Source organism: Lutjanus erythropterus, chromosome 9, assembly GCF_056507025.1.
Source record: "Lutjanus erythropterus isolate fLutEry1 chromosome 9, fLutEry1.hap2, whole genome shotgun sequence".
NCBI lineage: Eukaryota > Metazoa > Chordata > Actinopteri > Lutjaniformes > Lutjanidae > Lutjanus > Lutjanus erythropterus.
This window is the reverse complement of record NC_139325.1, coordinates 26990255-27016809: the sequence shown is the minus strand read 5'-3', so window position 1 is coordinate 27016809 and position 26555 is coordinate 26990255. Positions and strand designations below refer to the sequence as shown.

At 38.6% G+C, this 26555-nt stretch overlaps 1 protein-coding gene across 1 annotated transcript in view; it reads right to left on the bottom strand.

The window, feature by feature from the left end:
• The window catches only part of pear1 (platelet endothelial aggregation receptor 1), an 80549-nt gene that overhangs the window by 17035 nt on the left and 36959 nt on the right, over positions 1-26555 (bottom strand). The window contains exons 2-9 of the mRNA XM_084726941.1: positions 23562-23672; positions 20970-21071; positions 20781-20881; positions 14945-15037; positions 6893-7139; positions 3114-3216; positions 2548-2684; positions 1469-1681 (exon numbers count right to left, since the gene is read on the bottom strand). Coding sequence (XP_084583067.1) covers positions 1469-1681; positions 2548-2684; positions 3114-3216; positions 6893-7139; positions 14945-15037; positions 20781-20881; positions 20970-21071; positions 23562-23668 — 1103 coding nt within the window. The 5' untranslated portion in view covers positions 23669-23672. The remainder of the gene's footprint in view (positions 1-1468; positions 1682-2547; positions 2685-3113; positions 3217-6892; positions 7140-14944; positions 15038-20780; positions 20882-20969; positions 21072-23561; positions 23673-26555) is intronic.

Sequence of the window (26555 nt, the reverse complement as noted above, 5' to 3'; positions counted from 1 at the left end):
ATCATTGCTTTTATTAGGATATGTGTGTTCAAGTCTACATTTCTTTATTGATACAGCCATTATTAACAGTTTAGATCGGTAACCAGTGTCAATATGCTATGTGCTAAATTCAGCCATGTTGAAAGAACAACCAATCTTTGAAGATGGTTAAAAGATATTGTTGTACCTACCTGTACAAGCAATGTTAGCGAATGCTGGCAAGCTACTTTGTTAGTAGCGATGATAATGATTAATCAATGTTCAGCCAATCAGTCGTCAAGAATTTGATCATTCAAGTAAAATCTACTATCAAGTAAAGATCTGAAATATAATAAATTATTTTTATGAGCATGGTCTGTGTATTATATTCTATGTAATTATGTCAGAGAATATGCAATATGTAAAAATAGAAATTATTTTGATATTAAATACTAGAGTAAATAAAGGTGTTAGCAATGATAAGGGAAACCTAAGTGGTTTTATGCAACCAGGTACATGTAGGAAACATTAGCCCTGTTGAGAAGGGGGGACAAATGAATCTGAGGTGAATTTTGTTAAGCTAATTAGCAAAAACGTACATCCGCACACGTGTTCAATTGCTTTGGTTGATTAGACCTCTTGCGTTGAAATTACATGATGGTACTCAACTCAACATACGAATAGTAAGAATGTCGGAGGTGTAAGTTCCCCCACCTTGACAGGTGCAACAGGAAAGTGATCGAGGGACATGTCAATTAAGAACAGTCTAATCAGATCAAATGAAAACACCTGTATGAGTTCATTGTGGGTGTGTAGGGCCTTTACAGAACATGTGAAGCCAAGTAAACATTGTGGAAAACAGATAAAAGCTACGAGCAGAGCTAGCTACAATGCTATGAAGCTTAATTGACTTGTGCAAGTCTACAGCTAACATGTGCTTGGGTCAAACCAGTTAATTAGCAAAAACTATTTTGTTAGTCAGTGCTAACTTTGACCACAGTTCATTCTTTTCCAGCTACCAGGTTGCTAACGTCAGCTGTGTCCAGAAGCGGGGGTCGATGTACAGCTGCAGATGACAGCAATGAGCTCCTCAGACCCACCAGCATGAGGTGATGAGGACTTGAAAACATACTTGGACAAGCTTCATAAAGGTGAGATTTATAAAAGAAAGGAGACTTTTAAGAGAAAAGTCTTGATGAGAAATCGAGGTGGTAAAATATTTTGGGTAAACTTTCCAACCTTCAATAAAAAGCAGCACACATCTGAAACCCTACACTGTGTTAACCAACCAGGCTTCTAATGAGTGGATGAGCTAACGTCTAAATGGGGCTCCCAGTAGCTAGCTAACTTTCCTAAAATTGTCTCACTCTGGCTCTGCTCACTGAGGTTTAGCTCAACCAAAATTTGATTGTTTCTGCTTCCAGAGTAGCACTGCCTCAGCCAAACGTCTTCTTAGCTTAAACCCCCTCTTCTTCTTCTTCTCCTTCTTCTCTTGACAACACCCACTCACCTGAGGGTGTGTTTGTCCTGGCAGAGGCAGGTGCGTTCACAGTGCATGCCGTATTTGCCAGGTGGACACATCCTGTCCCTGCAGTGTGGACCGCTGAAGCCCGGCTCGCATAGGCAGCCTCCATCGATGTTGTAGCAGCGTGCACCATTTGCACAGTCACACACACCTTTACAGTCCTGACCATAAGTCCCTGCAGCACACTCCTCATTGCACCTGAGGACAGAAAAACAGCCGATTACAGAGATGCACAGAAGCGCTGGACAAATAGAAAGTAAAGCATAAGTCTGTTGTTCATTTGCACACGAACCTCAGACCAAATCTAAATTTCAATTTTGCATTGTGGTTAGCCAGTCGTTATGTTAGCCAAGGTGGTTTTTGTCTGTCACTGGTGTCTGTTACATAGTTAGAGCTAATTCTATTTTAAGGACAGAAAAGCTTGAAATCTGGAAATCTGGCATCAGTAAGTTACCTTCCAGTAACATTCAGCTAAGCTTCCCAGAATGCTCTGGAAACATACAAGGATACAAGGCGATTCATTTACCATTGACAACAAGGTTGTATAATGAGATTTCGATGTAGATCCCTCTGCAAACTCTTTGACAGTAAACTGAATGTCTTTAGGTTGCTGACAAAGCAAGACATTTGAGGACATCATTTTGGGGTTGGGAAAACACTGATTAACATTTATACACCATTTTCTAACATTTTATAGACCAAACAACTAATCGCTAAATCAAGAAAATAATTGAGAGAAATCGATAATGAAAATAAACACTTGCAACCCTACAAGTTACTGAAAGGAGTGCTGAGGGATTTAATTCTAGTTTGTTAAATTAGTATTTTACCTTTTGTTTTATTAAATATGATCACATTCCCTATTTGTGCAGACAAGGGATGACAAAGAAATGAACTTGACAGGACATTTACAGTCTAGAATGAACTCTGCCTACAGTCATTTAGATGCTAAAATATCTCAATTTTTGGCCCAGGTTTAAAAATACAGGAATTACCCTTTAAGGCAACATTTGATGAGCTAAAAGGCTCCTTAAAAAGTAGTCACATAAAACACTTGCACACACCTGCCACCAGTGAAACCTTTAGCACACTGGCACTGTCCAGTTTCAGGGTCACATTTGCCCCTGTTGTGGCAGACACACTCCTCAGTACAGTTTGGTCCAAACCGTCCCTCTGGACAACGCTCTGTGCAAACTGCACCCTGCAGAGTAACGGGGAAAAAACACTGATGAGGCAGGAATAAATGCCAAGTAAACGCAGATGCATCATTGCAAAAACTGGAATGAGGCACCAACAAAGGAACTTAACAGTTGACACAGTTACAGAAAATAATCTGTTAGTTTGGTCTCTGACGGGATCACAATCACGTCTCCTCTCACACACGTCTTCCAAAAAGCAAAAAATCCTCATGATAAATTATTCACATTAGTGGAAAACCATCTGCGCGTCTCCAGAGAGACAGGTTGCCTTCAAAATGTCTTCACAGATAAGTCAGCGTTAAGAAAAAGAGACTGCTTGTCCAAAGCTTGGAGCCAGCTGGAAAATAACACATGAACTAATTCAAAATCTGGCAGCCTCCGCAGACAACGTGAAGGTTAGTGTCAGTGCAAGATTCGACTTGTGAACATACCGTCCATCCAGGGGGGCAGGCGCAGATCCCTTTGCCCCGACAGATGCCACCATTCTGGCAGGAGCATCGTGCCTGGCATTTCCTGGGACACGGCTTCTCGCAGCTGGGGGGGGGAGGAGAAGAGAGACTGATGCTTAATAACAGCTTAATGGACCACTTCAGTCAAAAACACTCCATGTGTCTTGGGACATTCCTGAGGACTTGAGTAAATGTTTTGTTCTGCAGTAAAAGTGCACAAAGTGAGTGTTTTTCACAGTTTTTATGAAATTGATTATTCAAGCATTAGCACAAAGAGTGCTGTGAAGTAACTAAGTACATTTAAGTGTCAATTTTAAGGTACTTCTACTTTACTTGAGTATTTCTTGTTTACTGCTCCTTTTTTTTTTTTTTTTTACTTTTACTCCACTAATTAAGATCAGAGTCAAATTGTAGTTTTTTCCCCCCACATTTATTATGGGAAATGCAAGACATTGGATTTTTTTTCTGATATCCAATATGCAGATATTTTCAAAATCATGCTGTCATTTCCCCCCGACCTATTTATAGAGAACATCAAGTCTCTCCTTTAGTGGAATTAACATATTATTATGTCTACTCTTATCGTGATGGCCCACTGGCAGATGCAGACATAAAAAACATTACTTTCCAAACAATATACATATATTCACTGAGAAAACTACTGCTGCCTATTGTTTTTGTTTTTTTGTTTTTCCATGGACAATTAAATTTGTAGTGTTTGAGGAATGTGATTTGTTATACGCTTCAAAAACCTCCACACCATAGACATCCATCCATACATACACTATTCTATTTATTCCCCTGGTCTGTAGCGCTATTTATCCATCCACATTGTTTTGCTGTAAGTTGCAGAGTTTTGGAGATATCAGCCGTAGAGATGTCTGCCTTATCTATAATTTAATGGGCCTAAATGGCGATCAGCTTGTGGTGCTCAGAGCCCTGAAAATAAATCAGAAAAAAAATCAGCAGCAATGTCGCTTTCCAGAAATCCTGACCTGGTTACTCAAGATCATCCACAGACCTTGTTGTTATCAGTTTCATACAGGAACTACTTTATTTCTAGTAGGAAGAAAATAGTTCAGGTAGATTCTACAGTGAAAAATTCCTACATGAAACTGCTCAAAATGGATTGATTGAATGGATTATCTCGAGAAGCTGGGTCATGATTTCTGGAAAGAGACAAAATGCTGTTTAATTTGGACTTTAACGTCTGATTCTGATACTTGTACTTAGGTAAAAGTCCTGCATTAAAAATTTTACTTGAGTATTTCTACACCGTTGTATTGCTTCTTTTACTTAAGTAAAAGATCTGAGTACTTCTTCCACCACTGAACACAAATGTTGAAATGTTGATGTCACCACTTTCATATCTTAAAAATCTGTTGTAACTGTAGAGCAGTTGTATCCAGACACAATAATATCATAAACAACATTTAACTGTTCATACGTCCCTTGTATATTCGTCTTAACTGCTCTGAAAAAAGTAGTAGAATAAGAAGAAAAAAAGGAGAGAGCAAAAAAAACAAAAAAGAAACAACAGTAGCTCCCTGATTACTATAAGTCTTGGCATTACAACAGCGTTGTGGGAATCATCAGCACAGCTGGAACGTGTCTTTAACCAATCAGATTACTTGGCTCAAAACTATCCGGTGTACAATTCAACGCTGGGATATTATATTTTCTAATACACCCACGAGGTGCAATAACATGGACAGGCTTCAAATATACGCAATTCATCAAGGAGCTTTAGCCCATAATCAGCATTGCCAAGCCCCCTTTTTTTATTTAACTCAAAGTGGTGTGTTGTGCTTTCACATTGGCAGTACAAGAGTTTCCACTAATATCTAGTGGGGAGGAATTTCATTGCTTACTCATCCACAGGGGCATCTAAAAACAGGGCGTAACACATGACTCATGGATTATAGTATAGTACAGCAGGGTCTTTTTTCCATCTCAAAATTAAGTTGTGGAAACAAATAACTGACTGACAGATCCCCTGAGAAACATACAGATAATGAAGTAAAGTGTAATGAAGTGATGTGTAATGAAGTGAGGTATCAAGTGTCTCTTACATTAAATAATTAGCTGTACATACTCAGGGCTCATATAGTGTCAATTTGCTATAGCGGCATGAATCTACAGATGGCGACGTCTGTCATTTGGTTCACCAGTTTGGCTCAGACTTAGATATCTAAACAACTTAGACTGGATGTGTTACTGTGAAATTTTGTGCAGAACTAATTCTACTCACTTTTTCACTTGTACCACCAAGAAATATCTCAAGTATCGAATGTTTTGCCACGACATTTTGTGCAGACAGTCATGTTCCTGTCAGGATGAATTGTGCTCAATATGGTGATCCTCTGACTTTTCATCTAGCACAGTATTGAGAGAAGCTTCCCTTCAGGGTTTTGACTGTAAGCCCCTCTGCCAGAGAGGATTTCTGTCAGAAAGGCTTTATGAAGTTAGATGATAAAAAGCAACAAAGACCATGTAAGGAGCAGGTTCTGATGGGAAACAAGAACACCCAAACGTCAGTTTTGACTTTGACAATTATTTTTTCAACTTATTATTTTCATTTTTTGTTTTTATAATAGAATAGGATAGAAAATACTTCTCTACGTCTACCATTACTATTATTTTCCGCTTTCAGTCGCAGTTTGGTTAGGTTTAGGTAACACAAATGTTTGCTTTGCTTTTGGAAAAGGTCATTAGGGGTGTCCTGGTAGCTCAGTTGGTAGAGCATGTGCCCCATGCCCTTTGCTGCATGCCATCTCCCCCTCTTTCTTGTTATATCTTCATCTATACTACCCATTAAATTGACAAAATGCCCAAAAAATAATTGTTTAAAAAAGGAAAAGATCTTGGTTTGGGTTAAAATAGAGCCTCTCACAACATTAACCACCTTTTAGAAAGCCTTTCTGGCAAAAAGTCCCGAAGACTGACTTCTCCCATGGGCTCAGCTATTTGTTATTACTATTATTTTCAGTTTTCCATTGGTGTTTAGTCACCAAAACGGCTTGATTAGGTTTCGGAAAAGATTTGTGATTTGGGTTAACATGGACCCTTTCACAGCGTTGACCACCTGTTAAAAAACCTTTCTGGCAGAAAGCCTCCAAGGCTAACTTCTTCCATGTGCTTTATTGCCATCAACAAGTAAACATTTTAATTTGTCCAATACTTGGATTAATGACCAAATAACTGGAAAAACCAATGGCATTGAAATCAGCCTCAGTCTTGCCTTGTGTTTAGAGATTATTAGCAGATGTAAGCATGCTAGCATGGTAAACTTTAGGTGGTAAACATTATACCTGCTAGACAGCTGCATGTTACATCGTCATTTTGAGCATGCTGATTGTTTTCTGCCAGAAAGCCTGGATGAAACTCTATCTGTCAGAAATCCCAGAAGGTTTTAATCTTTAGGAAGTCAGGTTAAGAAAAATATAATGGATTAGGTTAAAATAGACCATTATCCATGTGTTAGAAAGGCTTTTAGGCAGAAAGATTTCTGACAGAAAGCACTGAAGGTTGGCTTCTCCCATGTGCTTTGTAAACCCACGTTCCTCAGATTGCTCCTTGAGAGAATGAAGAAGGGATTCTGACTTTAACTGCAAATAATCTGCATGTAAACTGAATTTCAGAAAAAAATTAAATGGCAAACCATTCTAAAATGCTATAATTATTCTGGAAATAGACAAAAAAATTGTTTTTCAATGAATCTCCATATGCAGGGCTCCTGTTTAATATCTACGTGTACTTACAAAGTCCCAGTGAATTTGTCCCGGCATATGCACTCTCCGGTTGCTTTGTCGCAGGACCCTCCAGTCCCACACTTGCACCTCTGCAGACAGCCCTTCCCGAAGGTGCCTGCCGGACAGGAGTCCTCGCAGTAGCGTCCTATGAACCCCGGACGACACTGACATGCCCCCTTGGTGGGATCGCAGAGAGCTCCATTCTCACACTTGCACTGCTGACTGCAGCCTGGGCCCCAGTGTTTGTCATCACAGGCTGAAAGGTTACAGGACAAACTGATATTTATTGATCATGAAGAATGCATATCCAAAATACACTTTGTAGAAAAGATACTAAAATACAACCTCTTATTCTTCTGGTTTGTTTCTATAAAACTGTCTTCAAAACTTTACACTTTTGGTTTATGTTATTTGTTTTGTATTTTAGTTTAATCTTAATCCCAAAATTTTATAAATTTACAAGAGATATATGTAATAAATTTACTAAAACATAAAATGATCATATATCATCAGAGATTAAGGAAACATGCTAAGCTGAAATACTGGCCTCTGACAACAATGCTGCGGCCAACTGTTTTGTTTGCTCATTTTATGTTTTTCAGAAATAAGATTAATGCCTAATGTTTCACCAAATGAGTGTCTGTTTATGATTCATAAGAAATAATTAATAACCTCTTAGAAGGAGTAATATTTTATAACGGTTAAACTGAGCAATATGTTAATGGAGTTTGGCAGGCACTCACTGAACTCCAGTCACTATTTTCAGAGCAGTTGGCTTTTTGTTTTTGGAGTAACAGGCTTGGTTCTACATGACCCACAAAAAACAGATTGATCTCATTGAGACTATCTGGAAAAAATGATCCAAAGAAAATCGATAAGAATAACAATAATAATAACTCAATTTATATAGCACCTTTAAAAACAGAGTTTACAAAGTACTTTGACCAACAAAGCAAGAGCTGAAAATCTAAAACAACATAAAGCCTAAACAGTGAGTTTTATGCTAAAATTGAGATAAAGTAACATAATATAACATAAAGCAAAACACACAAAAACATAGCAGAAATAAGATAGAACGATAAAAGAGAGAAGAAAAATAAGAACAAGAAAATTATTCTTTCATTTCTAAATATTCAGAAACAAAAAATGGGAGAATAAAAAGACATCATGCCAATATAAATGAATAGAAATATAAAGAATATAATATTTAAAAGATTAAAATGACCACCAGCTGAATTTATATTGGATCTCTCCTCACTTTAAAACTTATTTATCCAGAGCTTTTTTTTTCCAGGACTTGTATGGCAGTAAAACAGCTACACATTCAGTCCGGGGAGGTTCTCGCTTTCATTGCCCACATTTTCCAACAATTCAAACCAGTTAGCTTCCAGTAATTCACCCGCTACTCTAAACACTGAGTCAAACCTACTCTGCAGTGCTTGAAATGAAATAAAAACACTGCAGCAAAATAAGATTATACATGATTATTGCATACGGTGCAAGCATACTCATTTTGTGTCAGTTTTGTTTTTGCTCTTGCGATTTTCCTCCCATACAGTGTGGTGTCCACTTACAGTAATATATGATGTCATGAAATACAAATAAACAGAAACAAATCTGATTAAATTCAATGCATTCAGCAGCACAGAGAGGAATAACAGAACAGAAACAAGAGAGGAAGAAAAGTGTTTATGGATGACATAAAGTCTGTGGATCTCCCTCATGCTTCCACATCCAAATCCTCCTCTTTAGCCCCGGAGTGTTATATTACCAACAAATAATTTGGAACTGGCGGAGAGATTTGCATGGAGCTCACAGGACGGAGGAGTTTTAAATGGTTAATTTTACAGAAGCGTGAGGATCGCCTCTGAGGGCGGGGGGGTGTTAGCGTGCAGTGGAGATTCGCACAAGGTTTGGATTTCAGTTCATGATGAAGAGATCTCAGTCCACTGGGTCATGTTATGAGAACCCAGATTGGTCAAGGGTGCATTCTTCAAATTTCTCATCAATAACTTTGACTCTCCGTCTTGGACACCATCAAGAAAATGTGACATCCAATAGCGCTGACGTAGCACATGGATGGGCTTCAGTTATCTTCTCTCAAGCTATAAACAATTCCAACAATTTCATGCTGACCTCTGTGAATCATCTTTCTGGATCTGAGCTGCAGATATTCATGCACAGAATTAACTGTGCGCCGAGGCCAGAGCTACACGTCATAAGTAGGGCTGGGTTTCATTTGGATTCTAACGATTCTGATTATTTCAATTCCAATTCTGCTAATCGAATCCAGTTCTTGACAATTCTTGATTCTTTTAGAGGCCACGTCAAAATAGGCCACAAACTTTTTTGGCAGCCATTTTGATAATTGTAATTTTTTGTGCAAAAACATTTTATGGTTCCAACTGCACAAATGTAAAGGTTTGCTGCTTTTTTAAAATAATTTCCTTTAAGCAAAAATACATATTTTCCCACCGGACTGTAGTGCTATTTATCCATCTGGATAGTTTTTGTGTGAGTTGCAGAGTTATCAGTCGTAGAGATGTCTGCCTCCAATATAATGGAACTAAATGACAGTCAGCTTGCGGTGCTCAAAACCCCAAATAATACATTTTAAAAATTCAAAAACAGCATCTCTTTCTGGATATCATAACTGGGTTACTCAAAATAATCCACAGACCTTGTTGTGAGCAGCTTCTTTAGGAACTACTTTCTCTCTGCATTAGAATTTACCAGACCTACTTCCTTTTCTACTAGAAAGAAAGAAGTTCCTACATAAAATTGCTCACAACAAAGTCTGTGGGTTGTTTTGAACAATAATAATAATAAACATGATTTTATGATACACTGGTTTTGAATTTTTCGAATGTATTTTTTTTAATTGGCTGATTAATCCTTATGTAATAAATTAATCTACTAATTATCTAATTAATAATTAGTTGCCAATGTTAGCTGTTAGTTAGCTGTCACAGAGGAGAAATAAAAAAGTCCCTGCTCATACAATGTTATTTCTGGTGCTCTTCATGGCAGAGTCGTGTGAAACAGTAATAACTATCAAAAAATGTTAGCAGTGAAAACACTGAGCAAATCTAATGTTAACTAACTGCTTTCTCTCTGCAGTAGAATCTACTGGAACTAAAATCTACTACATAGAAAACAGCGCTCACAACAAGGTATGTGGATTATCTTGTGAAACCGCATCATGAGACATTGCTATTGACATTTTTAAAAGAATTTTTTGGTGGTTTGAGCTCCGTGAGCCGAGTGCCATTTAGTCTCATTATATTGGAGAGACAGCAGACATCTCTACAGCTGATATCTCCAAAACTCTGCAACCCACACCAAAACAATCTAGATGAATAAATAGCCCTACAGAACAGAGAAAAAAAACATGTACTTTTGATTTTGGGATGAACTGACCCTTTAATAAAACAAATGCATTAGGAGATAGGAAGATGTCAAGAGGTGCACAGACAGCCAGGTTGATACACGATGATGAGGTGTTTGCAGTGCCCAGTTTAATTTAAAAGCAACGTAAGCAAAATATGTGTAGGAGCCAATGAGCACAATTGAAATTGTAATTGTAATTTTGCAGCCAGCTCTCGATGCCCAACCCCAGTCATATATGTTCATGTTTCCAGTTTCTCCGTCTACCTTTGCCTCTGCTGAACATATGCCACAGCTTTGAAAAGTACAAGGACTGCTTTGACTGATTTGAATAATTACACAGAGGGTAGAGGAGAGCCAAATTTGGCCCGGAGCTGAGCGCACCACCATGGACTGGAGTGTTTATTGCTCTAACGTGGAGCAGGACCCCTGCCTCTTTTGTTTAAACGAATCCTAACTTCCCTTGTTCTCTGTGTGGGCATCAGAGGAGGGTTCTGCCGGAGTGTGTCACAGTGAGTAATGAGAAACTCAGCTGGAGCAGCGATTATGTTTACACAGACATTCTGCAGGACAGCAGGGGAGATTTACTGAAGGGTCTGCAGGGCTGATACATCCAGACAGTAGACGAGCGAACGGGTGAAATTTACCAGATTGGACGTGTGATTTTTGAGCAACCAGCCATCAGAGTTAAAGCCGTCCACTGACGAATATCAAAGCTCTCCCCATCTGTTTGTTTATCTGCATGTAAACACACATCCTCAAGTACAAGTGCAGGACTTTCTCTGATAGTGTTGCAGAGTTCAGATACCTGCCTAACTTTGTTTCAATCGAGTACTTCAGCAAGTACTGGTCAAACTCAAACGTTTGGCTTTCGACATCAAAGTAGCATTTGAGGCCAGTTTTCCCCTCTAAGCGTTTTCATCTGTGCATGATACTTCAGTGACCTACAGCATGTTTGATTATTTATCACAGGGACACAAAAAATTCAGTTAGAAGTGCAGACCAAATCGGAAAAAACAAAATATTTTATGTAACAAATTTACAACACAAAAAAACATGTGACATAAGACACTGAAAACCAGTGGTCTCAATCAGCTTCTGAGGTCCTACATGAGCACATAATATTCTGCCCAAGTTAAATCAGTTTGGCATTTTAAAGTGAAATTTCCAGTTTTTATTTTTATTTATTTATTTATTTATTTTTTACAAAAATTTAAACTTAACCTTGCCTTGAAAAGATAATACAGGATTTAAGAGATGCTCCAGATAGAACAGGCACAAATTCAAATTAAAAATGGTCTTTTTGAGCAACGCCCAAAAAGTTTTTTTTTTTTTTCCAACATCACGTCATATTGCATCAACTGAGGGAGTCAGTGTCCCTGACTCTGCCTTAGCTCAGTGCTGTAGGTGGGAGTGAGCCTGAGCAGCTGTAATTTACTGAGTCGACCCTTTTTTCTACAGTTTTACATGTCGCTATTTCACATCATGGCGAAATTATCAGCCTGTCTGGATAACATGTGACAGTAAAGTTGCAAAATGTTGTGTGTCATAGATATATACATGCAAGTTACTCATCAAGATTAGAGCTGCAATGATTAATCAATTACTTGGTTTAGCCAGTTTTTAAAAATGTCCAAATTCTGTGATTCCAGCTTCTTTAATGTGAATGTTTTCTGGCTTCTTCTGTCCCCTGTAACATTAAACTGAATATCTCTGGGTTGTGGGCAAAACAAGACCTTTGAGGACATAACCAGTTTCTGATATTACAACTAATCGATAAATCAAGAAAATAATCGGCAGATCAATCAAAAATGAAAATAATGATTAGTTGCAGCCCTAATCAAGATGTTTATTCCTCCAGTGGGTCTCTTCACACCACAACTTAACTTATTTCCTTATATTTTCTAATCTTTTTTTGTTCTTGGTCTAATTGACCCCGACAGCCTAAATACTATAAGTTTTTGGTCCATCATATATGTATGAATATATATTTACAAAAAGCACTGAGATCCATCAGCTCCCACCTTTTCTATTTACCCTTCTGTGGGCTGGGCATCCCCACTAATGATACGTATAGCGCCATTCCCTAAATTACGTGGATTGGTTCCTTAGGTTTACTGAATCCGTTTTTTTAGAGATGTCAAACCAAGAAATGTTCAGACATATTGTTTACTGCGTATTCTGCTCCTGATATGTCATGAGCAAAAACACCACATGGATATGTTGACAAGCTTAAAAACGTGATTTTCACTCTAAACTTGACAGCTCTCCTGTATTGTGCAGCAATTCCAAGCAAGATTCACTCACAAGAAATGACCCCAGAAGTCATTTTCCTGCGCAATCAGTACTTTTACTTTTGGTAGATTTTTCTGATAATATGTTCAATGCAGGACTTTTACTTGTAGTGGAGTATTTTCACAGTGTGGTATTAGCATTTTTACTTCAGTAAAGGTCCTGCATACTTCCTCCACCACTGCCAGTGTCTGTAATTCTGCATGCATGTAAACCCACTGACTGGCACACTCTTCAGAGTTGGCATCTCTTGTCTGTTCTCTATGAGGAATGTACACTGATATGGTGGGAAAAATTCTTCCTTTTCCCCCGGAGAATTGTCCAAGTGGTGTTTTGGGTTTTGTCCTGTGTCCAAAGTCCACATAATCTCCTGGACATCTGACCCACCCTCACTGCTCATTTTTGATTCAAGCTCTCATGGCCCCTCTGTCAAAATCTCCTCTGACACAGGGCTTACATAATGCATGAAATACTTTGACATGACATTTTCTAACTCCAAATGAGCCTTTTACCTCAGTCATGAACACCATATTCCCGTTTTTCCGTTCTCTCCCTTCCCTCCTCTCTTTTTGTCACCTTATTTCATGCACACAGCTCCTCTACTCTCTATATTCATGGGCAAACAGTCCTAAGAGTGTTCAGCATGAAAACCTCAGGCCCCTCTCCTCTTTCCCATAGTCAGATAGCTCAACACACAGGCATCCAGGAAGTGTTCAGCTCATTCTGCCAAAAAAGACTCCATTATAGGACGGTACAGTGGAGCCAAGGCTGGAGAGAGGAGGAGGAGGAGGAGTGGAAGAAGAGAGAGGAGCAGAGTGAACGAGTGAAAACAAAGAAAAAAATGAAAGTGAGGGTTAGGGGAGGGAGTGTAAGGAGAGACGGAACGAACTGGGCCATGCAAGAGAAAGAGAGTGGGGTAACATTTTCCATTTCCCCTTCCCATCATCCCCCTGTCAAGACACCAACCACTACCCGTTAAAGCTAATTCCTTCTCTCTGCAGAGGAGTAGAGGGGGGAAAATGGAGGAGGGCTGTGTACTATTGACCCAGCTGACTGCGATGAAACGGGCTGAAGGTAGTGGAAAACTTCATTTCAGTGAGGGCAACAGCAGTCCTGCGAAATGTGGCTCTGGTTTCACACTCAGCGTTGTTTGGACGATCGAATTTAAGGAGATTTCAGACAAGACAAACAGGGTTAGACTCACTGCTCTGAGCTGGTGCCTTCAACGGCTGTTATATAATCATTTCTGCTGACCTTTGTTTTGTAAAAGAAGTCATAACGGGTCGAGGGAGAAAGTTTGATATCTGTCTTAACTCTTTTTTATTGACTATGGCTACTTTCAGTATATCAAACAGTATTTAACTCAACTTACTGCTCTCATGCTGTTTTGTTACATGTTTGTTGAGGTATGACTTTCCATTTTTATTACACTTGATTTATTTCTTTTTCTGCAAACCCTGATTCCAAAAACTTCAAAAAGCCAGCATCTGTGATAGTATGGGGGTGTGTTAGTGGCTATGGCATCATGGGTAATTGTCACATCTGTGAAGGCCCCTTTGATGTTGAAATGTTGCCATCCAGACAGCATCTTTATCAGAGACATCCCTGCTGACCTGCCTGCAGTCCAGACCTGTCTCCCATTGAAAATGTGTGGTGCATTACGGAACAAAAAATTCGACAACAGAGACCCCAAACTGATGAGTAACTTAAGTTATATATCAAGCAGGTGTTGTTAAAAGAAAAGGTGATGTATCACAGTGGTAAACATGCTCCTGTCCCAACTTTTTTGAAACATGTTGCAGGCATCAAAGTCAGAATGAGTGCATATTTACAAAAAAACAATAAAGTTTATCAGTTTGAACATTAAATATCCTGTATTTGTACTGAAATTTACTGAATTCAAGTCGAAAAGTACTCCCAAAAATCATTGCATTTGTTTTTTATTTATGTTTTACACAACATCCCAACTTCTTTAGAATTGGGTTTGTATTTCTCAAGAAAAGCTGCAATTTTTTACTATTATTATTAGTTATGAATAGTAACTGTGAGTGAGATGTGGAGGTGCAGCTCAGTGTCCTTGTGGTCTAGTAAACTGCTTTCTGTGCTGAGGCTGACAAGTGATGACTCATTGCTGTGCATGCGGTAATGCTCCCTTGCTGTTTCCATTGGAAAGGCCTTCTCTGTGTGTGATGGAGTCGTGCATGTGAAGATCAGCCACTTGTCGAACGGCCAGTTGTCATTTCCTGTTTTGAATGTGAAGTTAGTGTGTGTGTGCACCTGAAGACAGACGGGGAAAAGAGGGAAAGCAATGGGAGGAAAAGCAAATGAGAGAGAGGGTGAGGAAATGTCTGTGAGCGAGGAGGGAAAAAGGCTGATTCATACCGCTGGAACAGTCGTCGCCACGCCAGCCTCCCTCACACTGGCAGCGGTCCGGAGCAACACATCGACCGTGGACACACTCCTTGGTGCAGCGAGCTGTTGATGAGAAACACACTTTATAACAGACTCTGCTTTGTGGAGAAAAGTCAACGGAAGATATTCAGTATGCATTATAGCAAGGTGTGCACTCGTCTGAAGCTGCTGCACAGCCGGATTGACCAGATCCCAACAGACCAAATGTGGGACAGAGAGTACGTTCTTGTAGGACAATGTGGGACACATTACCAATGCTGAGAAGTGCTCTAAAATACTCATTTTAAAAAAGAAACACTTCCATTCTTCCCCTAGTTAATAATGTCTCTATCTTTTGTTCTCTGCTTGATTCAGTAGTGCACAAAAGTCAATAGATAAGCAGTTTCCCAGTCTTTGTTGTAGTTGTTTTTCTTTCTTTTTTTTTTTTTTTTGTGGTATTTTCCATTATATTTCACCTAATCTGCACAGCGTGTGGTGTTGTAGTTTCACAGCCATTGCATAAAAAGTGTCTGTCCCGCAGTGGTTTGACTTTTGAAAACTAGAACCAACCAAAAGGTGGGACATGTTCTCAATATGTGGGATGTGAGACAAGGGATAAAAATGCTGTGGTGTCTCACATAAAGTGGGACACCTGGTCGCCCTGTGCTCAGCGTAGAAAATACGGAGCAGATTGTAAAGGAAGTGGTTCCAAACATTCCAGTCGATCAGTTGTTTTTTTAAAATGTCGGAAAATGGTGAAAAATGTCCATCAGTGTTTCCAAAAGCCCAAGGTGATGTCCTCAAATGCCTTGTTTTGTCTAAAACCAAAAGATATTCAGTTCGCTGTCAAAGAGAACTAAAGAAGCTGACAAATATTAACATTTGAGAGGTTTAAATCAGGGAATTTGGTTTAGAAGAATGACTCAAAATGATTAATCAGTTCTCAAAATAGGTGATGATTAATTTGATAGTTGAAAATTAATCAACTAATCATTGCAGCTGTTGAAAATATAGAAAATATAATATATATTACAGATTTCTCTTTTAAGTACCATGTTAATATTGTATGCTCAGGGTCTCTGGTGATTCCCATCCTTGAATTACTTTCTAGACTTTTGTCCCATTCCCAAGGACTATGTATGTCCTGTTTGTGTAATGTGAGTGAGTTTTATTCAAATGTGAACTACAATGTATAAAAAGAGCTTTACAGAAATGTTTATTATTATAATAATTATTATTATTAAAGACCATGTGCTTGTTAAATCTATTCCAACATGCACTGTTTCAAGGGTGTTTCTTATTCAATCAAAAGTCTATTTAAGTGACTTGCACTCTTTCTCTCTAAGTATAACCCGCCCATCATAAACAGTGTGTGAGCTGCCAGCCAACAGCTGGGCTCGACCATACAGCTGCAAGAACCAGTGTTAGATGCCATTCATACTGTCAAGGAGCTTCCTGTTAGAAAAAGTTGTGCGCTTGCCAGCATCATAAATGGTTCTGCCATTAATTAAGTTAATTCAGACTTGCATTTATGACTGAAGACTCATAATTCTGTCAGAGATCCCTTCATTTTTTGTTACACCAGACAAGTGTTTTCTAACCGCATGCCACTCAGAGCCACATGCCGTATATTCACAGTTTTTTTTTCTTTCCATCCAAACAATAATTTTACTGATTATTCTCCTCTCTACTCGAAGGTGTGTGAATACTGGAAGCTGGAGATTTGGGGGATCCAAGAACAGGCTATTTGTCATCAAATGAAGGAGGCAAAGATAATTATATCTAATTATATCTATTTAGAAAATAAAAGACATTGTACAGAATGTGGGTTTAGAAGAATGGAGAGCTATTTCAATTATAAAACTCAAAACAACAATAAGTAGGCTTTTACAAAACAAAACCTTCACACACACACATAAATATACAAACAAAGCTGTCTGTGCTGCATGAGACTATCGCGAAAGGTGGCTCAACAGCAAAGCAACCAAAAATGCCCTGCTGAACAAAAAAACATTTATCTCTTAAATGTCAGTTTTCCAAGCACAAAGGCACAGAAACCTTGTCATTACCATCATGCATTTCTGAGATCATCCAGTGATGTATGAGAAGGTTTACAAAACTAAGGTAGAATTTGCTTAACCATGCAAGGCCATGAATGTTTTCACTTTGTTTATATACGTGTCACCGCTGACTGTCAGCAATAACAGTGTGTCCACAAACTGTTGACAGCTGCATCAGAACAAACTCTCTGTTGTTTATTTCAACTACTGCATTCATGCATTTATTGTGAAATGCAACTACCTTAAATCGACAGCTAAAGATAAAGTGCTTAAAGTTGAGATTACTTAAGTCACATAAAAAGCTCGGTTTGTCAGCATGATATCATGGTAACTGATCAAACGCACATGTTGGAATGTTTTCCCCTTCACACATAGTTGATTTTGATTTATTTATGGATCTGCAAAACACATTGAATCCCGAGGATAAGATGTTAAAGTGAGGACATTTATTTCCACAATTGATCTTAATATGTTAGAAGACACAAAACATGTCCCGTAAAATTAAACAATAAAATATTAGGACAAGGAGTTTTAACTGGTTATGAAACAGTCTCAGTTTAATAGTGATGCCACTATATGACCTACATAAACAAACGAGAGATTGGCTGTTTCATTTTAGTTATTCTTAATGTTTGCCACAGGGTTATCCTTGAAATGAAACGAGCCTGTGTTTACATTTTCTCAGCAAAGTTACAGTGAGAAGTTTTGACTGGTACTGTACATATGCCAGTTAAAATGAAGCAGGCGGAGATTTTTCTGCAGATAATTTTATTTTTGATGTTATATTTCTGGTTTATTACGGTGGAAACACTACAGCTTTTGAAAGTTCTTTGTAATAGCTTTAAAATCTCACATTATGAACTAAACCAAAACTAAATAATTTTCAGATCAAAACACCTATAGTATAACAAAAAAACAAATTAACAGATTGAAGAGAATTTTATTATAAACCTGTTGCTTTGCTCCATAAATAAGTCTTGACCAGACGTCCTTCTAGTTTTGAAACCTTAATATTTAATCAAAGTCTTGCATCAGTGTTATAAAAGGACTTCAGCTACATCAGTTTACGTGAAGCCACGCTGGCCCTGGTGTTCGACAAGCTGTGGAGCACAGTTATGACTACGGGGTCACATTTCCAATATCAAATTTTATAAAAATCTCAGATTTTCTCGATTCTCCTACTTTCTTTTTTTTTCTCCATCCCACCGACTTGTAGCATCCAGCACGTGTCCTAAGAAAAAACAATTACACCGTATACGATCACACAAAGTGATAACGATATCTATTAGCAATAGATACATCATTAATAACAATAAGAAAGAAGTTTGATAAAATGTTCCGATAGTTTCACTTCAATGCATTAAATGCAAACCACCATGACAGTACGTAACGAATACGCTTGGCTCATAAACAGCTTGTCATATTCCTTGATAATGGAGCATACTACGAGTGACAGACACATCCAGTCCAGTCATTTCACAAACCTGAAGCATGCTCTCACATGAGACACCAGAAACAAAATGAGTGTGGATCAAAAAGAACAGGTCAGCTCGTCAATTTTTTTGTTCCCCCATCACACTGTGAGGAGCCAGCTGAGGTGGAGGACCTGGAGAGAGTGATCCCGCACGAGAGCCGATCCTCTCAGATGATGGATGTAATAGCTTCCCAGTCAAGACCGATAATACAACAAACTCATTTCATTACGTCAGCTGCTTCCACCCTTTGGAGAACACAACATGTCATCAGTCATGAGCAACATGATCAATAATTATCAATATGAAACTTCACTATACTGATAGATTTTTCAGCTATATCGCCCAGACCTATGACAATCTTTTGTTTGTTTATATTTTGGGGACTTCTTATGCCTTTAATTTATAAGACAGCTGAAGATATGAGAGGAAAGGGGGAGAGAGAGCAGGGGAATGACATGCAGCTAAGGGCTGCAGGCAGGAGTCAATCCTACGGCCACTGCAGAGGACTCACAGCCTCAGAGTGTGAGGCAAATGCTTTACCAGGCCGCCCGAAGACAATCTTTTTAAAGAGCGATGCAAAAAATGTACAAATACAAACACGCAGTCAGGGCATAACACCAGTGATCTGTTGACCCTTACAAATCAAGACAATGGCGCGGAAATTACTGCTAAAAATATATGTTTGATTGAAAAATCTGATCCTTCTACAGTTGCTGCTCTGTTGTTCTACACTGAGCTGTGCAGGCAGCACTGCCACACCTCCCACTTCATCAATAACAGATGCTTCGTTGACGAAATACCAGTTGCTGAAAGGATGAGAAAACTTTCAACTGAAATGAAAATATGGAAATATGAAAATTACGAAAATGGGTGTATGAGGCTTTTCACAATGTCAGCAACACGCAGTTTAGTTAAGTTTAAAATTCCAGCTAGTACAGCCAGTGTATACTGTGCAGTTTCAGCATGAGAAGCCCCAGTGGTAATAGAACCCATAATTGTGGTAATTCCAGTTTCATGTGCTCCTCTTATTGACTTTGCATGTTGCATGGGAAAAAACTTACTGTCAGTAATCAGAATTTGAGTCAGAAATATGATTGTATTCTCTCTAACATCTCATAACTCACTTGCAAACCACAACTTTACAGTAGCAGCCATGTTGGTATTGTGCCGGATTAGTGCCAACACTGTTCTGCCAGCATCATTGTCATGTCTTCGTTTCGCCGGGGTCTCCTTCACACGTGCACCTCTGACTGAACTGAACAACACTGGGTTTAAACATCAAACCTGCAAGCAGATTAATTCATATGTCCTGACAAAGAACAATGTTTTGTTGGTTTATATGGAACCAAAATACTGCTATAAATGGCAAATAACTCACTAGACCAAGTCTCCAGAGGACACGCAACACTGTTAAACGCTCCATTTTAAATTATTACTTTATTGCATTACAAGCCCAAATTGGCTGTTTGTTGAGTACAGAGGAATCAAACAGTCTCGGGTCTGGCAAAAATACATCTATCCACATATTTTTTGACTTTATTTATAAATTTTCTCACGTATGTTTCGTGATGTTCTGTTGTGATATTGTTTGGAGTCTGTCTTAGATGTGTGCACTGACCATGGGGCCATAGCCACACCCGTGGGTGGGACCTGGACCGTAGCTATCATTGAGGACACTGAGGTCGTGTCCTCGGCATTTATTCTGGGATTTGGGGCTTCTTTTTAAAAGAAACACTGGAGAAGTAATAAGTAACATTTTGTTGACGTTTCAAAGGGCTGATTCCAGTATTTTTAGATCTATATATTTAGATTTGTTTCATTTTTGTCCAACAAAAAAAGAGACAAATCCAAACAGCACTTCATACTAAAAAGTGATCTTGATAATGGATCATTTGAAAATGTAATCTTATATCTGTCTAGGGACTACAGTTGAAAATAGTCTCTCAGCTAACGCTTGTACATTTGGAGTAATATTTTATTAATGTGCACTGTCCCAGTTACAGCTACCACAAGGTAGTTTCATATTTTGTTGATTTTGGTTGCCCCTGTGGACAAAGGCAGTAGTGTTTCCTTTGCCTTCAGTTTTCATCTTTTATTTTTTATTCAGTTTCAGATTTGTCTCCCTCCCCCAACATCCTCACACACACCTGGTTGTGGACTAAAACCTTCCAAAACTTTTCTACTTCTTCTCCTCCTCTGTTTCACACTGAGCTCTTCTCTTCTTCTGTCTCTCTCAGTGATAAAAATGTGTGCAGACGAGTGGATTGTTTAAACGTTTCCATGGTTACTTACGGACACATTTGTCTCTGCTCTCGTAGTAGCCTGGACAGCACTGGTACCTCTTGCGGTAGTCTGTCTTCACCGCCTGCCTGTAGGCCGTCTTGTAGGTGATCCTGAAACAACAACACAGTCAGACAGGACGCTTTGACCCCCCTCACTGACAGGAACAGGAAGTCAGTCCAACAGGAAATGAGTCGTCACCTGTGGCGCATGCATCTGTAGGAGGTCCGGGGGTCCGAGCAGGGCTCCTCTGTCACATGGTCGTACGGATGAAAGTAGGACTCCTTCACTGAGGTGGTGAAGCTGAATAGAAGAGAAACACACAAATACTGTCAGTTATTCACAGCCAGAGGAAAGAGAAACATCATCCAGCTGAAACAACATAGATTAATTCAACTTTTTTTTTTCTTTAGCCTTGCCAGCGGTGTAGTGGATCTGGAGATGGCAACGTTGGTCGATCCACCACTTTCCAGAGTGAAAAATCTCAACAACTCTTAGATTAATTGTGATAAAACGGTGTGCAGACAGTCATAGTCCTGATTAATGTTCCCTCTTATTAGTTGAATAATAATTATATTTGAACAACAAAAACTTAACTGGCCTCTTTTTTGATAATTGGTTCATGTTCGGATTTTTTTTTCCCTTCACAATTTTCTATTTTGATAATCAATTAATATTTTTTAGTCAGTTACTCCTTTATGACAATGACCTGAAAATCTTTGGATTGAGGACGTCATCATGGGCTTTGGGAAACAGCGATCAACATTTTTAACCACTTTCTCACATTTTATGGACCAAACAACTGATTGATTAATTGAGAAAATAATCAACAGATTCATCAGTAATCAAAACAGCCATTAGTTGCAGCTCTACAACTGAATTCATTTGAGATTTAAACTGATGGTCAAGCAAAAGCGAATGGGAATATATGATTTATGTAACAATTTTCTGATATTTCATACATAAAACAATTTATTGATCCCCTGAGAAAATAATCAACAGATTGATCAATCATGAAATTAGTTGCAGCCCTAGATGAATCACAGTGTATCCCACAACTTTCCTCCAGTGCTACCATGTGGTTCACCCTTGTGGTTTTGAGTGAAATTCCTCAACAACTATTGGAAGGATTGTCATGACATGCAGCACAAGCATTCATGTCCCCCACAGAATGAACTTTAATAACTCTGACTTTCCCTATAGTCCCATCAAGTGTATCCAGTACTTTGGTTTTATAACTAAATACTTAAAAAAAAACCTAATAACATCCCTATCACCCTTAGCTGTACATTGCCAATTATTATATGTTAGCATGGTAACACACCAAAGATGGTGAACATGGTAAACATCATATCTGCTCTTCATTAGCAGGCTAGCAGTGTCATTGTGAGACAGGGCTGCACGATTTGATAAAAAAAAAAGTCATAATGCAATTATCTTGAATGAAACTGAACTGCAATATGCGATAAGATCAGTGGAAATGATCAGTTTTGCATTACAATTTTCATGTTCACTGAACAAAAAAACTATTAAAATTGTGAAATTGTGACATAATTTATTGAGGCCTGTACCAAACAAACATGTTTTCTTTCATCTGGAGAACAGATCAGGTCAGACCAGGTCATCTCTGCAGCACTACAGTACCTCATTATAATGCTGTTGTCTCACACATTTTTTTCTTTTCTCAAAAAATTGCAATTTGGTTCTGGTTGTGTGATTTGGATAGATTGTTTTGGTGTGAGTTACCAAGTTTTTTAGACGGACTACATCGAACTACGCACACCAACCACATCACCACGCAGAGCAGCACAAGAGAGAAGGCAGACAACTATACAGCTGAGATCTCAAAAGGTTTTTTAACTCATGCTAAAACAATCTAGATGGATAAATAGCACAACTGGCAAGAGGAAAATATGTATTTTTGATTTGTGGCTGAACTGTCCCTTTAAGACAATAATTCCCAAGTCTTTTTTCCTTGGAGTTCCCACCTACAAGAGAAGTTGAACCCTCCAGCCCACACACACACAAACACCAAAAAAAATAAGAAAAGAAAAAGAAGTGAATTATTCCAAAGTTTTACTGTTAACATTAACATAATTTAACATTTCTTCGTTTACTGAATAGAGTAGCTTATACACAGTCATCCTCACCAAAAGAACAATAATAATTCATTATCACAGAGTTGTGGTAATCTACTATTTATGAGTGAGGACAAAAAAATGTTGTTAATAGTTTTGTACACTGACTTCTCTATGAGTATTATACTATTAGTTAATATGTGCAAATCTAATCTTGACAACCTCAAGCAGACAAACCCCCCTGAGAGGGGCCTGGACCCAGGTTAGGAACCAGTGCTTTAAGACATGTCCATTCACTTTTCCTGGATTTGAAAATTGGATTCCTTGAACTGTTGTGAGTGTTTGAAAGCTAAGCATGTAAATAGCTACACGTGTCAGCGGGGAAAATAGCAATAGATGCTCAGGAAATGGTTTTGGATTTTGATTTTGGTGGGTGTGACAGCTTACTACCAACCATCAATTCCTATTCTGCAAACCAATTTCTATGGTAAAGTCGCAAAAGTGGCTGTTGAATTTTGTACTGAGGGAAAAAGAAAGTTTCCCACCACAACGGAGCATGTATATAGTTTTTTTGCTCTTAAAAGTTAAATGGTTGAAAACCATAAAGAAAACTGTCAGCGATATATACGCAGCACAGTATGAGAAAATGTATGTATAACATGTTTATCTGGATGCATCCACAGTGAGATTTATTTCTTTGTCGAACAGGCCTCACCTCTCCCACAGGCTGCACACATTGGGATCTCTTGGGTTCAGAGAGTAGCTCAGACCAATCAGGAAGCTCAAAAGCAGCAGAAAGGCGGAGCTCTGCAGAGTCGGCATGGTCCTGAGGGGAAAAAAAAGGATAGACATTTAGAGACAAAAGACACAAAAACCCAAACATTTCAGCAAGGGCGGCACAGGGCCAAAACATTCCTATTGTTGGGGGGGGTTAAATACAGAAGGCGGACACGATAAAAGCAGATTAAATCAACATTTGTACAATACAAAGCAGTCTGCAACAAATATATAACATTTTAATGCTTTGTTTTGTGCTGACTCTATGGTCATTTCTGAGGCTGATTACTTAGATTTTATTATATTATTAAATTATTTAGCAGCACTGTGTCCACCTCATGTATATGCTCATTTATATACTCAAATAAAACATTCTGAAAAACAAAAAATCCAAACAAAAATGTATTTTTCCAAGTTTTTTATTGAGCAATATGGACAAGTGTCCACACAGTGTGTTTTTTTCTGGCAGAAAGGCCCTGGCAGAGTGCTACAGAGCGCTGGGATGAAGCGTCTGTTTGGTTAAAGAAAAAAAATATTGCATGTGGGTTTTGTTTCTATGACAATAACATCTAGAAAACTCCAATGACCACTGTTGTTACACAGTCTAGCATCACTCCAATGATTTTTATTATCTATCTGTATCTATTTGTTTGACATTTTTCACTTGAGCACCAACAGGAATATGGCGGTTAACCACATTTCATTTCCTATAAAGTTTTCACAATAAAAGTCCCCCATGTTTTGTTAACAAAAAGTTTTCATTACGAAGCAGCAAAGTGAGGACATTTTCATCAGCTGTAACTTAAGATGATTCCTAACCTGCTGAAAGCGAACATGACACAGTAAAATAAAGCTGAAAGTACAAACAGCGACACAGGAGGAGAACAAAACTTCAAACCACAGAGATTCAGTTAGAAGCTGCAAAAGTGCTGAGAGCTGAACACACAGACTTATAAAAAAAAACCTTTCTCTGAAAAAGCTGAGGAAACTCAAAATTTCAAGGCAACTTAAACAGATTTTTGAGTTTTGAGCTGAATACATGTCTGTAAGTTTTGAGAAAGTTTTACCAGTTAATAATGCTGCATGGAGATTTACATTTCTTCTTTTACTTATCTTAATGTAAACTCGAAATTTTCATTATTTATGTCAAAAATTGTTGAGCAAACTCATTGAAGTGAAAGTGAATAATAACTTTCATTTGCAACCGTTTAATTTTTCAACACCCAAATAATGTCAAATCAGATTCACTTCTCACTGTGAACAATTTTGTAAGAAGAAATTTTTTTGGGGGGGATTTCTAAAAATCAAAGATTCAAGTTTATCTCAAGAAGAAAGGTTAATTATCTCAACAAAAAGTTTTAGGTCTTGTTTAGTTTATTTCAAAACATGAGAGTTTGAGCTTGACTCAAAACTCGAAAATCTAGTGAAGGCAGGTGCCATGAAATTCTAAGTTTTCTCAGCTCTTTTTACAGTTTACAATGCAAAGCAATCTAGTTCTGCAACAAATGTGTAACATTTAATTGCTTTATTTCGGCCCTGACATGCAGATGATGTCTTAACTCGGTGGTCATTTCTGAGGCTGTTTAATTGGATTTCATTATACTGGAAATTTTTGTGTCCACCTTATGTATATGCTCATCTATATACCTTAATAAACCATTTCGAAAAACAAATACCCAAACAAAAGTAATGCATTTTTTTTTACCAAGCAATAACAGTGTAGTACTCTGTGAGGCAAACATACAGTGGAAAATGTTGCACACACAGATGGAAATTGTATAAAAAAGTCCCATTCCTGAATTTAAGATTTACATACAACTAAATTGTTTTTGTTTTTCATTTACTATAATTGCCATTTCACAGCGTGACACATAGAAAGATTCATTGAAAACTGGTTCTCAGTGTCTATAAATTGTGGTTAAGAAACAGCCTCTGACTGTAAAAGAGTTCATTAAAAGCTCAGCAGAGGTGAGGCAAACGGCCAGACTTGAAGCGTAACGCTGTCTGCTCCCCGCCGAGCTCCACACCGTCTCAACAGGGTACATAAAACACAGGCATCAGGAGACAAGCTGACAGCAGACAGGAAAGATGGGGCAGAGAAGAGCATAAGAAAGAAAGAAAACCAGAGAGGAGGATCAGAGTCAAGAAACGTGACTCCCATCTTCATCCTGACCCCTATCAATCAGTGCTGCAGTGAAGCCTCCACACTCCTCTGCTGTCCCCTTCCACGCTCCAGCAGCATCTGGATCCGATCAGTGCATCGGCCCAAGAGAGCGCCTCGGCACGGGGACCCTGTTGGGCTCTCAGGGAGCAGGAGGGAGGCCGTTTTTTCCCCCTTAAAAATATCCCTTAGAAATGAACAGAAGTTCAGCAGGGCAGCGGCGTGAGCCCTCTGGTAGAAGCATCGTGGGAATGAACGTCATGTTGACACAGGATCGGTCAGGCCTGTTCCCCTCTGTTTTCTCAACAAGTCCCGTCTGACAGAATTACTGTACCACGGCTTCTCATGTCATCTACACGCAGCCCCAGGGAGATTTCTGATATGTCGGGACAGTGACATCGCCGCCAAGGATCAAGATGAGCTTCTTTGGTCGAGCAACTCATGAAAAAAACATCTCAGATCTCAGAAGAAGGACCAACAACAAATAACTCTCTCACTGTAAAGACAGTTTCATGACATTTTACAGATGATCTCTTTAGAGGGTATGACCGTCACCATGCTGTCATCACATGTGTTAAGTATAGGCAACTAAGACTTAGCCAAGATTTTGTGTAAGATTTTGAGGAAGATAAACTTCAAGTGAAATCAGGAGTGAGGCTGTACTTAGACCTGTGGTTCTCAAACTTTTTCATGCCACCCCTCAGAAGCTGAAAAAAGTTTATGTCTCACGTTTGCACCAGTTTCGAGGGGCAAAACTGTAATCAAGGATGT